Source organism: Miniopterus natalensis, chromosome 2 (assembly GCF_054644295.1).
Source record: "Miniopterus natalensis isolate mMinNat1 chromosome 2, mMinNat1.hap1, whole genome shotgun sequence".
NCBI classification, from domain to species: Eukaryota; Metazoa; Chordata; class Mammalia; order Chiroptera; family Miniopteridae; genus Miniopterus; species Miniopterus natalensis.
In genome coordinates, this window is record NC_142082.1 from 77,598,983 (window position 1) to 77,614,653 (window position 15,671).

Here is a 15,671-nt window from a genome sequence, read left to right on the forward strand (position 1 = left end):
GCTGCTCTCAGCGCAGGGTTCGGGAACCACCGGGATGCAGAACCTAGGAGCAATCCCTGGGACTCCGATTCACGGATTGTGGACCCAGGGGAGAGGGCAGGGCCACGCGCACTCATGCACTCACACACCACACACGGCTGCAAAGCACAGACGGGCACAGGAGCAAATGCGCTCAACACCTACAAAGACATACTTCACCCGCCCACCCACATCACACCACAAACACAGGCTCACACCTCTCCACACACCGGAGCGCACACCACGCACAGGCGCACAAACACGCGAGCTTACACATGTGCGCACACACCCCCTCGCGTGCACACACACCCCCTTGCACTGGCACACGCGGCGCACACACATACCCTCGTGCGCACACGCTCAGGAGCTGAGCGGCGAGGGGCGGGGCGGGAGTGGCCGCCGGTGCTGGGCCCGGCGTGGCCAGGAGAGGGCGCGGCGCAGGGGACCGCGGGCGTAGCCTTCGTAGTTTCCTGGAGCCGGGACCAGGAGACGCTGGCAGCGAGCCCCACCAGCTCGGGCTGCTCTGGGCTGGGCGGCCCGGAGGGAGCGAGCCCCAGGTCACGCCGGTGCCCGCAAACGGCGCGCGGCGGGGAGCGTGCCATGGACCCCAAGGCTGGCGGCGGCGAGGAGGATGACTGTGTGGACTCGGGCGCCGAAACCGGAGGGTGAGCCGGGCCGGGCGGTGGGTGGGGGCGCGCTCCGAGTTGCGAGGCAGCTCCTCTCGGGCCTGGGACCTTCCTGGACCCCGCGGCGAAGCCAGAACCGCTGTGGCGCCCGCAGGCCGCCCCGCCCCCCCGAAGAAGCCGGAGCGGCCGCGGCGAGCCCTGAAGGCAGGGTCGCGCGGTCCGTGGCTGCCCGCGACCGGACGGGACGGCAGGGCCCACCCTGGGGGCGGGGAGGCGTGGAAAGACTCAAGGTTCGGAGTATCCCACAGCCTCCGCGCCAGCCCCTCCTTCCCTCCGTTAGCACTGAGTTGATGTGGAGCAAACGCCGGGCAAATGCAGTGCCCCCCGGTCATCGTTAGAGACGAGAAATGTCCGTGCACCTGTCTCGACCTTCCGTGAGGACTTTTTTCTTGTGGCTCCGGAAACCCCTGGGCTCCGGGATGAGGAAAGGGTACCCAAGTCTTTCAGACGTCGTCTAAGAGGATGGCATTTTAAATTTTATGGCTTTACTGTGCTTGCGCAGACATGCCCCCCTCCCCCAACTCCTCCGCGGCGCCCCCACCCCCTCGCCGAAGTTCCTCGCCCCTGCGTGTGCGTGTCCCGCGCGGAGCCGTTTGCCTTGAGTACAGGTGGGATGAAGACATATTTAAAGAAATGTCCTCTTCACTTGAACAGACCCAAACAGTTACCCCAAACCTTTGGAGACTAATTAGCCCTTTCCCAACAAAATCGGTTTCCTGAATGTCTTTTAGGAGATAAAAATCATTGTAAAGGTCTCCACCCAGCCCCTATCTCCTGAGGATTTCCCTGTGCAGAGTCAGCGCCACGTCCTGCGTCCAGGATGCGGGTATTGACCCAGGAGGAAAGGGTGTATTTTCCTATCTGGAGTAACCCTGGGGGAGGGAGGGCTGGAGCTGTCCAGACAGCCTTGATCCTGGAAGGTTGGGGAGGTTTAGCCTCATCTCAGGGTCTGGGAACTGGGCGAGAGCAGGAAGAAAGTCCAAGCCCAGAATGGACCCAGGGTTCCTGACCCCAAGAAGAGCTCCCTACTCAGCCCTTCTTTGCAGCCTCCACTGCCATTTCTAGCCCAAATCTGGGACGTTATGCCCTAAAGCATTTACCCTGCAATGGCCTTTTCCTGTTTTCCAAACTTGTGATCATCTATGGTTCACTACAGAACCCAGTGACATTCCAGGGGAGTAACCTGAGTCCAAATATTGAGCTCCCTTGCTTTTCCCCACACTTTGTATATGTAGCATTTTATCTACCTTAATTGAAGATCCTTGGCTTTTTTCTCTCTCCTGCCTCTAGTTAGATGGACCATGAATAGAAGAAAGTAAGCAAAATTAACCAGCTCATTTTCAGCTGGGTTAAATAAAGCACTGACTGGTCCATTTGTTTTCAATTTGCAAAGCTCCCCCACAACAAATATTTTTTCCAAAGGTTCTCTCTTGGAGAAGTGGGTGGAGAGGAGTCCCTAACCCTCTCCACCCACTTGACATCACCCTGGGATCCCAATGAGCAGCATCACAGCTGCCAGGGCTCCTGGGAGGGACTTGCTGAACATGTCTATACGAGAGCTTCTATTCTCTGCCTGTCACGAAAATGTGCAGTTGTAACAGGACAGGGTGGTTTAAAGAATTCTTGTGGCCTCAGTAGCAGCCTTAAATAAAAGATACAGGTAAAATGGTCTTTAAATAAAATAGTTTCTGTGTATGCTTATTAGTTTAGTATCTGCCACATATTCACATATTCTTTGAAGTAGTTTAATTATCAAAAAGCTGTTCATAGTTTCTCTGCTTTTCCAGAGCTCGCCCCCTCTTACCTTTCTTGCTTTCATATAGCTGCCTGTCGAGACTGTGTATTGAACATGGAGAAAGCACTCAATACATGTTTGCTATCATTATTTTTAAATCCCAGATCTGATCATGTTTCTCTCCCATTCAAACTGCTAGTGGCTCTGCCATCTATAAAAGGCAAAGAGCTCAGTGTGCCCTATAAGCCCCAGTGTTATGGCATTCCTCTCTCTCTGGCCTTGTTTCTTGGCAGGTCTACCCTTGTACCCTGCAGCCAGACACATCAGCAGGGTGTTTCCAGTTCCTTGCCTTTGTCAAGCTGCCCTCTTAATCAGCTATGCCATTCTCCACCTGGCATTCCTGTCCACCAGGTGAAACTCTACTCTTTTTTTAAGACTCAGCTCAAGTGATACATTCACTAAGGCAGGAATCCTTAATTTGAGGTCCATGAATTGCTTCAGGTTGTATTCAAATGATGTCATTTGTGAATTTTTATAAGAGACTGATTTTTCATCAGATTCTCAAAGTAGCTTGTGATCCCCTCCAAATCAAGCTTGGGCAAGGTGGGAGAAGTTTCATTTTGAACATGTTGCACTTGAGGTATCGGGAGATATCTGAGTAGAGGTGATGAACCAGTATGTGAGTCTGTCTGTCTAGAGCTCAGGGAAGAGAGCTGCATGATGACATTGCATTAGAGAACTGTCAGCTTCAAAATGGCAGTTGGAGCCATGGGAGTAGATTAAATCAACTAGAGGCAATAGCAAACACCTACCATTTACCATATGCCAGGTACTGTTCTGAGCCTTCACATACTTCATTAACTCATGTCATCCTTCAACAACTTTGTGAAGCAGGTACCACTTAATGCCAGCCTTGAGAAATTATTACATTTAAGTGTCAGGTAAAGGAGGATGAGACAATAAAGGAGCTTTGGAAAAAGTATGCATGGAACTTAAAAAAAAAAAAAAAGAAACCTGTAGTATCCCAGAAACCAAGGGAAAAAAGGAAACAGAAACCAACTCTGCTACTGAGAAACCAAGATGTGGAATGTGAAGTGTGGTCTTTTTAAATGGCAATGATGAAGGGAAAGTAAAGTAATATTTGACAGTGGAGTGGTGGAGGTGGAAGCCAGAGTGGGAGTAGAAGGTAAGAAGATGATAGCTGGAGCCCTTTGCCTGGGAAAGGGGAAAGATGAGGTGCAGTAGCTGGAGGGGAGAGTGGGGTGAGGGAAGGATTTCCTAAACATAGGCAATAATTGGGCACTAAATACACAGAGAAAGGATTCTGTAAAAGGGAAAAGGTAAAGATATCCTGATGGTCAATAAGGAAAAGCTGGAGGCAGGCGGACTTCAGACTACTTGTGTGGATGGATTGGCTTTGGATAGGAGGAGGGACCTTTCCCCTCTTACAGCTAGCAGGAGAGAAGGGAATATGGGTTTGCATTTGGTGAAAATGCTGCCCTCCTTTCCCAGGAGAATAGAGATTTGAAATAGTTGTTTGGGCATTGTTGAGTGAGAACCCAGTTGAGATTAGTGGTTACACATTTATGGTAGTACCAATCTACCTTGCTATTTATTTTCCTGCAGCAGTGCTCAAGTACCGAGGGGCAGGCAGGCAGGCAGAGAGATGGTGGGTACTTGGGATCACCAAGGCTTGGGGGAGAGTGACTATTTCTAATGTAAACCAAAATTAATTTTCGACTGTAAGAATAAAAAGCATTTATGTGAGCAAAAGGAGCTATAGCTGGGGAGACACCGATTCAGGTAGCAATGTAAATTGTGCTCCTTCAAGACAAAGGGGAAGCTGCCTTTTATAGTAGAAAGTCCTGCCCATTCTCAATTAGGTCCAATTTTTGTAAATGAGATATCCAAATTTATACAGTTCTGATTGGCCAAATTGTCAGTCCTGATTGATTGACATTATGCATCCTGATGGGCCGTTATGGAGAAGGTCTGATTGGACAGGGCAGGTAGTAAGTACATTTGTCCTAAAGGAAATCAGGAACTCCCTTATAATAGTTAATTCAGACAGTATAACCAAGCAGGGTAGTTCAATAAGCTGAGAGTTCAGTCCAAGGTTCTTCCCAGCGTACATAGCATGTGAGGAGCCCCTGTCAGTAAATGGCCACTAGTGTTACTCGACTAAAGAGGTCTGTTTGCCTGGGCGCATCAAAGCCCGATAAAATATGAACTAGAGTTTGCAGCAAAGAAAGTAAGGATTTACTTTAAGGTAGTGGCCCATGCCTGAAGACAGGTTAGCTTATGCTCAAAGACCTGGCTCCCCAGTGGCTTCCAGGGGATGGGTTATATAGAGGAGAAATCATTAATCATGGTGACTACGGGACTTAGGGTCATGGTCTCTTCTGATTGGTTGGTGCTAGGGTAGGGAGTAGTTGATCAGAGCATCTGGTCCTGATGTCAGCCTTGGCATCTCTTTGTCTGGTTTTGCTACTTTCTGGGACTGGAGGTGAAACACAACTGAGTCCTAGATGTTATCTCTAGTTTGACAAACTGTCTGTGGGGTCAAGAGACCCAAGGCTTTGTTCCTAAGATTATTTGATGCTCATCAGAACCTCATTGTCCTGAAGACTTAATGATCAAGGGAGTGATCCTGCAAGGGAGAAGGAGGCAGGTGAGTCAGGGTAATGGATGAGGCCAGTTTGAATCAAAAGGAAAGAAAGAAGGAAAGGTCACATTAAAGAAACAGTTTCTATGTGGTTACGCTAGGCTCTTGGGCCCTTGGTTGACCATGGGGAGTCCATCTCAGCAGATAAATTCCTTCTCAGGGTTCACATCAAATGAATTGTTCTTCTTGGGGTCCACACTAGGCTGATGTGAACAAAGCATAGCATCAGGGGATTTGGGGGTATTGCCTGTGCTGATTATACATCCTTTCAGCATTATGGTAAAAGAGGTGGTTCCAAGAACGTTTGTGGGTCCCACTACCAGTGGGCGGGCTGTGCTGCTCACTTTGAAAGTTACAATCAGAAGAGCCAGCCTACTAGTGTTCAAATTATGGTTTCTCTAATTAGGAATTGTGGAACCTTGAGCAAGTTACTTAACCTTTCTCTGCCTTCAGTTTTCTCCTCTGAAAAATGGACATGACAATAATAGCACCCACCTTCTTAGTGTCACTGGACCAGTTCTGAGCTGGCACAGCCCTGTCCCAACATAGTCTAGGATCTCTAGGCTTTTGACTTGCACAGGAAAGACTTCAAGAATCCGTCAGAGTGAGAATGAAAGCAAGTTTTATTCAGACAGAGAAAAAGAGGCCAGGGCTGTTGTGCCTCTGTAAGAGAAGGGAAGGTACGTGTTGAAGTGGATGCAGGCCAACTTGCAAGTGAGTTGCATAATTGGTCAGTTAGTTCTTGGGACTATGTGTTTCCAGTTTTTTAATATTGTGCTGCAAAATTCTGTCTGCGCCTCCTGGTTGGGATGGGGGTCTTGTTCCTAATATGATATGTTCTGGAAGTGTCATGGCATATGTGCCCCTCAGGCCCCCTTTCTACTTGTGGTGTCAGTTTTCATTATAATGATGGAATAGTGAGTTCGAGGTGGGTCTCTGGTCAATTTTTCCTCCATCTTGGAATGATGTTTTTAGCTACACCTTGTTGTTGTTTACTTGTGCAACCACCAACCACCTCAGGAGTTTCCTGCCATAAACTATTTCCCTATGATCATCTGTGGAGGTGGGGGCTCTGGTGAGAAGGCCTAGCAGCTTATCAGCCAATGTCTGCTCCTCATTCCACTTGTGATTCTTCCCTAACTTCTTTCTATGCCTCAATGGGATGGTTGTGAGGATTAGTCTATACTAATTAGCCGATAGGACAGGGCCTGGCATAAGTGAACCTTCAGTACATTATTGTTTCTCATTATACTATTAATATTGTTATGAAAAACACTCCAAATGATTAACTTAGAGTTTTATATATTAAAAATGTATATTTCCAAGTGCATTCAAGACCATATGTTCTTTTAACTCATCACGGTAGGTGTTCTGATGCTTTTCAGTGCGTTAAGCAATTTGACCATCGTTCAGAACATCTGAGACTATAGAACATACCTCAATATTACAATTATATTATCTTACAGATGAGGAAATGGGCGGTTGGGGGATACATTACAAATTAGTAGCGAAGGAGACCAGGTTTTGCCACTCCAAAATATGCCTCTGGAATATTGATTCTTTTAGGCTGGTTAATTTTAAGAAGCAGCAGACATGGGAGAAGCTCTGAAAATCAAGTAGAAGTTACCTTTTGTAAAAGGACGTTTACATTTGTACTGGTGTCTCCCTCACTATAACAGGTCTGCCTGCTGTATCAATGGAGAAGGCCTGGACTTAAATCTGCATAACAGTCTTACCTGGTCTCCTTCTACAACTTACTCTCCACCTCCAACATCTTTTGTCTTTACTGAAAGTCTTATTTAAGGTGGTATCTTCTGCCATTTTGGTGAATTACTTAGTTTACCTAGGTCTCTCCCATGTATACAAGAGATAATATGTGTTATTACACTTTAATTTGTTTCTCTCCTGCTAATCTTTCTCATGTCAACTTGATTATTTCATCAGCTAGAAGAACCTAGAAGGGGAGAGGAAATTTTTTCCCCCGTTACACTGGTCTAAATTGAAGCGTGGGTCTCTTGCACTTCCCACTGAGAGAAGTGGCCTCTCAAGAAGCCATTTGATCTGGAATTAATTCTTGTTTTTTGCTCAGACATTTTCTTTTGCTTGAAATGCTACCTTTGCTGTCTGACCCACCTAATACAGGCCAAAACTAAAAGCAAACTATATTCTTTTGTGGTGATTGATGTCATTTTTAAACTCCCATTTTCCACTTGAAAGCAAGCCTTGTGCTTCTGCTTACTTTTTATTGGAAAAAACTGGCAGGTCAGCTACTGATAGTGGTAAACTATCTTAAGAAACAGAATCCTTTAATAGAGGGACAGGCAATGTTGTAAACACAAATAAAAGACACAGAATAAGTAAGGTAATACTTTATAATGCGTGTTTCATTAGTGATATCTCCCAGATTTGGCCAGTAAGCCACTCTTCCAAATATGACTATACTTGATGGATTGTTTTCATTCAAAAGTTTGATCTGGCATTAATGGACCTTTACTTCAGAGTCAGCTGTCCCTGAGCTTCTGAAAATATAGGGTCTGTCAACGAAAGACCTGAGAAGAGGCTTGTAAGAGTTTATTTGAGTCAACTGATGGCAATTTCCAGGAAGCAAAATCTCAAGGGATTGAAAAAATGCTCAGGAGAATGGCATTTTTGAAGTTTATTTTATACGTTAGAATCAAAGGAGGAGAGAAAAGGAGGGTTACATGAAATCCATTGGTGGTAGATTAAGGGGGCTAGAGAAAGCAAAGTGGGGATATCTCTAGGGCTGGATAAAAAGCAAATGGAGAGACACATACTTCTTTTGCGTTGGTGGGTACAGGATTGTTAACATTTACAGCACATAAAGATGGTGTGCAGGGAATAAGATAACATTGTGGCCTTGTGCTGGCGGTTGTGCCTTCTAGAGGTCTAGAAAAGAAAATTACTCTGACATTTTAAAGGTATGTTATCTTAGATGCACAAAGATAATAGACAATTTCAAACATAAAGATTAACCTTTCACAAGGAAACTATAGGCCTAGGACATGACTCCCCACCATGATCCACTTTTAGTTAGGAATTTTTATGTTCAGTCTGTTACTGTTGTAACTAGCTAGTTAATAGTAGAAAAGGAGCAAAGGGAGGCCAGACATTATAAGCATGGCCATCTGGGCAGCTTCACCAGAATGCTGCAGTTTCACACTCCCCAGGGAACTACTGGGCCATTCCCTGTAGATCACTGAGGGAAGGGGAAGATGGACACATGCGCAGTAACCTCACGGTGATGTAGGGAAGATACTTGCCTGTCAGTATAGCCTGGAGAACCATGGATTGGCTAGAGAGGATGGAGCCACTGCAAGTGTGCAAAATCTTAGATTAAAATCCCGAGAAAAGGAATTCTCCCTCTCTTGTTCCTCTTGCTTCACTCCTGTTTCCTTGCACTCGCCCGTGTGCTAGCCTGCCATGTGGCCCTAGAAGCCGCATGGCCCATGGACATGTGGACCCCACACACAATGGACTACAGTTGGGAATACAAGCTAAGCAAGACTGACGCTGGACTAGACTGTGCAAACATGGAACAAAAGCTCTGGACAATGGCTTTAATCCCTGGACTTTTCTGTTGGTGGGATGGAGGGAGATCGGACCTTGGAAACTCAGGAGTTTAATTCCATGCAAGTAAATTTCACCCATTCTCTTGTGTGAGTCTCATAAAATTCCTTTTCTCGTGATGCTGCAAGAAGCCCCCTTCCATAAACACCAGGGGGGACACAGAGAGCACCCTGCTGATAACAAGCCCATCTGTGTGGCGACTTTCGGCCTCTGGGTTTGTAAGGCCTGCTCTGTGGGCCTCTGCTGAGCTTGTCGGGTTGGACTTGTTGGTCCTTTTTCATCCACAGGTCATATCATGACCTTTATCTTTGGGTGACCTCCAACTAATACTTACTATGGTTTAAGAGGTAACAAACAATTCACAAGCCTAGAGATTATAAACATTATAAACAGGTGGATGGGAAACAATAGGAGGAAAACATTTTAAAATGGGACAAGTGTAAAGAAGATAAAAGGAGAAATCTTGTATGGAAGACAAGCTGATCTATTAGGTATTTTATTATCTTTATGTTCAAAGTGGAGCTAGTTAACTCTAAATTATCATGGTATCTAATTCAGTGGACTGAGTTAACAAATGAGGTCCATGATGCATTGAACTGATGTTTTACAGAAATGTCAAAATCAGTTTTACTGAAATGCCAAAATCAATTATTATCCAAGATTTTCCTGGAATAGAGAATTTAGGAAGGTATCAATTATATACATATGGCTGCTGACAGTGGTAAACTATCTTTTTTTTTTTTTAATATGTGTTTCTTGATTTCAGAGAGAGGAAGGGAGAGGGAGAGAGATAGAAACATCAGTGATGAGAGAGCGTCATTGATTGGCTGCCTCCTGCATACCCCCAACTAGGGATCCAGCCTGCAACCTGGGCATGTGCTCTGACCGGGAATCGGACCTCGATCTCCTGGATCCTAAGTCGATGCTCAACCAATAAGCCATGCCCAGCCGGGCAGTGGTAAACTATCTTAAGTGCAGATCTTTTTATATATGATCCCTATATGTATAATTAAAATACAGTCAAGGCTACATCTAACTTTCTGTTCATTTTTGGCACAGATACTAAATAAATGTAATACTTGGAAATCTGTCCACTGTATGTGTCAGGTGTGTAAAAATATATAATCCATGTATTATTATTCTGTTCATATGTATTATGTGTCCATAAATTTCTCATTCTAAAATCATGAATTCACCTTTCATGCTTTATTCTGGCAGAGTTGAAGGTCTTATGCAGAGCCAGCTAGGTAAATTCTTGGGATGCTGTTGCCAAGATAGGTACCCTAATTGCTGTTTCCTCCTCTGAAAAAGCTGGGGAGTACATAGCCCTCCAGAGATTGAAATTGTTTGAACCTACTTAGTATGCACAAACTTGTTTTAAGTTTTACAGTTTGTCTTTCACTGGCAGTTTCCAGTAAATAACCTATTAGGGTATTTGGACTGTATTTTAAGAGCTGCAAAAGGTTCATGCCTTGACTCAGTACCTGCTCCCCCTCATGATAATTTTTCTAAGGAGAAGAAAATAACTATCAAGCTGTATTTATAAATATCTCATCACCATGTGCTTTGCAAAAGTGAACAATCAGGAACAACCATATAGCCAACAAAAGGGAAATTGTTGAATAAATTACAGTAAATCACTTTATCTAAAATTATAATTACAGGAACTTTGCAGCAGCCTGTTATCATAGTGTTTAGTGAAAAGAGCAGTTTAAAATTTTATCTCCATCATTATGGCAACTCTGTACAAATTGACTTTCTGTTGATTTCTGTTTTGATGGTGGACAGGGATGGAAGATGGAGTGATAGATGAGACTGTAGAGCTGGGCAGGGGCCATCAGTAATGGAAAGAGGGGTTTATGCTGTATAATATCAAGCTTGAACTTCATCCAGGGAGAGACATGATCTGATTTGTACTTTACAGAGTTTGGCTGCCGTAAAGGGTAAGAGTGACAGTCAAGAAACTGACCAGTTGGCAGGCCTGATCCATGCAGTGCCTTTACTCAGGAGAAATATGGAGAGATTCCAGGCAGGGGCATTAGTTATGCCAGCACCTGTCCTAAAATACTACTATTGCACTTTAAGATTCTTGAAATGTGTTTCAAATGTAAATTTCATTCTAAGTACATTTCCATCTGTATGCAGATCTTTAAAATGTATGCATATGTGAAACCCATCTGCCTCAGGAGAATTTGGAAAATCCTAGCTGAAAATACAAATTTTTAATAATAAGGTAAATAGTCCTATTGAACATTCTTATTGAACTTTTTATTTGAGTTGTCATGAAATTTCTTTAAAGTCTGACCATCTTAAGATGATCATATTCTAATGCAACTGTTTTGCTGTTGCATCTACTACAGTGGATGTTTGTTGTGCATCATTAAATTTATGTAGTGTTACATTTCTAAGTCTGTCCTAAAGTTTATTTATATCCTGCCTGATTCCAGAAAACAGACGGGTTACAGATCCTGGGTTTCAGAAGCTTCTTGATCCTTGACTTTCTACCTTCTAATTTCTTCCTTGCCGGCACCCTGCACACATAGTTGAAGCCCTTTCCCTCGCCTCCTGTCCTCCCTACAGATTGTATCACTTTAGTTTCCTAATCAGTAATATAAAAATTGGATTACATTTAGAAGAATACAGTTGGTAATATATAAAGGGATATACAAATGTTAGTAGTTTGTTATTCTTTCCAGTTTTAGAATTCAGTGCTTCAGTGATTCAGTGGTTCATGTGCCTTTTCTTTTGAAAAGAGAAAACCGTACAGTTTTTCTTCTATTTTCTTCCTCTATCAGTAAGTCAGTGCTTCATTTTGTATGAGAGATGTAGGTTATTTTAACTAGTAAGAGGCATCTCTTTATGTTTTTTGAAAAGAAGTTTTGCATATACTATGCTTTTCAATGTGCTAAGAAACTCAGTGGAGTGAAAATTGGATGATTCAAGAAAGGCACTATGAGACTAGTAAATAAAAGGAGTGCTTATCTATAAAATGTGACATAACTAACTGCTTAATTTGTATAACTATGTCCCCTAACTACCACGTTAGCAGACTAAATCCCTACATGCCTGAGAGATTAATTTCCTACTGAGAACAACTTTGGGACACTGGGGGAAGAAAACTAATAGCTTCTATACCACTAAGTTGCCAGAGAGGGAAGGCTTAACAGCCACACAAGTAGGGCAGAAGCTTAGTAGCGATTAAGCAGGCAGATCCTTGGCCGGATGCCCATTCGTGCAGAGGCTGAATGCCAGCAGCTGATTTCTTAGCATAGAAACTAATGGCTAATTTCACCCTGACCCTAACCCTGCCTTTTCCCTTTTCCAATCACAGCCTATATCCTGTTACTGTACTGTGCAGCAGGATTTGTTCTTAGATGGAACTGAAATCAGTCAGACATCATGTGCTTTTGTGTTTCCTGATGGTAGGCCAGACCTTGAATGTGGAAGCCCTCGCAGCCAGGGTCCCTGCTCCCGCTCCCCAAGGTCCACCACTCCCATGCACAGAACTGAAATTCAGACATCATGTGCCTTTGTGTTTCCTGATGGCAGGCCAGACCTTGAATGTGGAAGCCCTCACAGCCAGGGTCCCTGCTCACACTCCCTAGGGTCTACTATTCCTATACACAGAAAGATCTGTCCGTAGTGTGGTGATAACATTTGAAGGGTACTTATTTGCAGTGGTTTAAACTTTTGGGGAGTCATGACCCCTTTGAGAATCTGTTGAAAACTTTGAGGCTTCTTGCCAGTAACATAAGTGTCCATTCATAAATTTGCCAGCAAATTTGGATGGTCCAGGACCTACTCGATCTCCAGTCTAGGAGAGTCACAGAGCCCATATGAAAGACCCCTGATTTCTTTTTTTTTTTTCCAGTTACAGTTGACTTTTAGTATCATAGTAGTTTCAGGTATGCAGGATAGTGGTTAGACAATTATATACTTTACAAAGAAATTCCCACCCCCAACCCCCACCCCTACCATAAGTCTAGTACCCACCTGGCACCATACATAGTTATTACAACATTATTGACTGTAGTCCCTGTGCTGTACTTTATATCCCTGTGACTATTTTGTAACTGCCAATTTGTATCTCTTAATCCCTTCATCTTTTTCACCCAGCCCCTTCCCCCCCCCCCCCCCCCCGATCTGGCAACCCTCAGTTTATTCTCTCTATGAGTCTGTTTCTATTTTGTTCGTTAATTTCTTTTATTCTTTAGATTCCATATATAAGTGAAATCATATGGTATTTGTCTTATTTCACTTAACATAATACCCTCTAGGTCCATCCATGTTGTGAATTGTAAGATTTCATTCTTTTTTATAGTCAAGTTATATTCCATTGTATATATGTACCAGATCTTTCTCTAATCATCTATTGATGAGCACTTGGGTTGCTTTCATATCTTGGCTATTGTAAATAGCACTGTGGTGAATATAGGGTTGCATATATCTTTTCAGATTAGTGTTGTTTATTTCTTCTAATATATACCCAGAAGTGGAAATGCTGGGTCAAAAGGTAGTTCTATTTTTAATTTTTTGAGAAATCTCCATACTGTTCTCTATAGTAACTGCACCAATTTGCAATCTCACCAACAGTGCAAGAGGGTCCCCTTTCCTCCACATCCTCACCAGCATTTGTTGTTTGTTGATTTATTGATGATAGCCATTCTGGCAGGGGTGAAGTGATATCTCATTGTAGTTTTAATGTGCATTTCTCTGATGATTAGTTGAACATTTTTTCATATGTCTGTTGGCCATCCATATGTCCTCTTTGGGGAAGTATCTAGTGAGGTCCTCTGCCCATTTTTTAATTGGATTGTTTATTTTTTTGGTGTTGAGTTGTATGAGTTCTTTATAAATTTTGTATATTAACTCCTTATTGGATGTAGCATAGGCGAACATCTTCTTTTCAGTAAGCTATCTTTTCATTATGTTGATAGTTTCCTTTGCTGTGCAAAATCATTTTTAGTTTGCTACAGTCTCATTAGTGTTCTTTTGTTGGTTGGTTGGTTGGTTGGTTGGTTGGTTGGTTGGTTGGTTGGTTGGTTGATTTTCCTTGTCAGAGGCAATATATCAGAAAAATATTGGTAAATCTCAGAGAGTTTACTGCCTATGTTTTCTTCTAGTTCTATGGTTTCGAATCTTACATTTAAATCTTTAATCAGTTTTGAGTTTATTCCTGTATATGGTGTAAGAAGGTGGTCTAGTTATATTTTTTTGCATGTATCTATCCAATTTTCCCAACACCATTTATTGAATAGATTGCCTTTACCCAATTTTATGTTTTTGCCTCCTGTGTCAAATATTAATTGATCATAAAGGTATGGGTTCATTTCTGGACTCTCTATTAGATTCCATTGATCTATATGTCTTTTTAGGCCAGTACCATGCTGCTTTGATTACTGTGGACTTGTATAGTTTGATACCAGGTAGCATGATACCTTCGACATTGTTCTTTTTTCTCAGGATTACTATGGCTATTTGGGGTCTTTTGTGGTTCTACATAAATTTTAGAATTATTTGTTCTAGTTCTGTGAAAAAATGTCATTGATATTTTGATAGGGATTGCATTGAATCTATAGATTGCTTTGAGTAGTATGGGCATCTTAACCATGTTAATTCTTCCTATCTATGAGCATGTACTATATATGCTACCACTTATTTGTAACTTATTCAGTTTCTTTCTTCAATGTCTTAATCATTTCTAAGCACAAGTCTTTTACCTGCTTGGTTAAATTTATTCCTAGGTATTTTTTCTGATGCAATTGTAAATTGGATTGTTTTAGTTTCTGTTTGTGATAGTTCATTATTGGTGTATAAAAATGTAACCAATTTCTGAATATTAATTTTGAATCCTACGACTTTACTGAATTCACTTATCAGTTCTAATAGTTTTTTGGTGGAATCTTTAGGGTTCTCTATATACAGATCATGTCATCTGCAAATAATGACAGTTTAACTTCTTTCCACTTTGAGTGCCTTTTTTTTTTTTTCTTTAGTCTGATTGCTGTGGCTGGGACTTCCAATGCTATTTTGAATAAAAGTGGTAAAAGTGGGCATCCTAGTCTTGTTCCTGATCTTAAGGAGAACAATTCTAGCTTTTCCTCATTGAGAATGTTGTAAGCTGTTGCTTTGCATATATGGCCTTTATTATGTTGAGATACAATCCCTCTCTTTCCATTTTGATGATAGTTTTTATCATAAATGTATGCTGCATTTTGTCAAGTGCTTTGCATCTATTGATATGATCATATTATTTTTATCTTCCATTTTGTTTATATGGTATATCATGTTAATTTGCTGATATTGAACCAACCTTGCATTCCAGGAATAAATCCCTCTTGATTGTGGTGTATGATCTTTTTGATGTGTTGCTCAATTCAGTTTGCTAATATTTTGTTGAGGATTTTTGCATCTATGATATGATTTTTGCATCAGGGATATTAGCCTATAATTTTCTTCCTTTGTAATGTCTTTGTTTGGTTTTGAAATCAGAGTAATGCTGGCCTCCTAAAATGATCTTGGAAGCCTCTCCTCCTCTTGCATTTTTTGGAATAATTTGAGGAGAGGTGTTAATTCTTCTTTGAATGTTTGGTAAAATTCACCTGTGAAGCTATCCAGTCTAGGAATTTTGCTTATTAGGAGTTTTTTTAATAACTGATTCAATTTTGTTGGTAGTAATTGGTCTGTTTAGATTTTCTGTTTCTTTTGATTCAGTCTTGAAAAACTGCGTATCTGCAAATTTACCAATTGCTTCCAGATTGTCCAGTTTGTTGGCATATAATTGTTTGTAGTATTTTCTTTTGATCCTTTGTATTTCTCTGTTGTCAGTTGTCATTTCTCCTCTTTAATTTCTGAATTTATTTATTTGGATCATCATCTCTTTTTTTTTTCTTGATGAGTCTGGTTAAAGGTTTAGTAATCTTGCCCAGCCAGCATGGCTCAGTGGTTGAGCATTGACCTATGATCCAGAAGATTGCAG

General features: G+C 42.3%; 1 protein-coding gene across 1 annotated transcript in view; it reads left to right on the top strand.

Moving 5' to 3' along the window:
• The first annotated feature begins 610 nt into the window (after nt 1-610).
• Nucleotides 611-15,671, top strand: part of FAM124A (family with sequence similarity 124 member A) — a 70,669-nt gene continuing 55,608 nt past the window's right edge. The window contains exon 1 of the mRNA XM_016213834.2: nt 611-683. Coding sequence (XP_016069320.2) covers nt 619-683 — 65 coding nt within the window. The 5' untranslated portion in view covers nt 611-618. The remainder of the gene's footprint in view (nt 684-15,671) is intronic.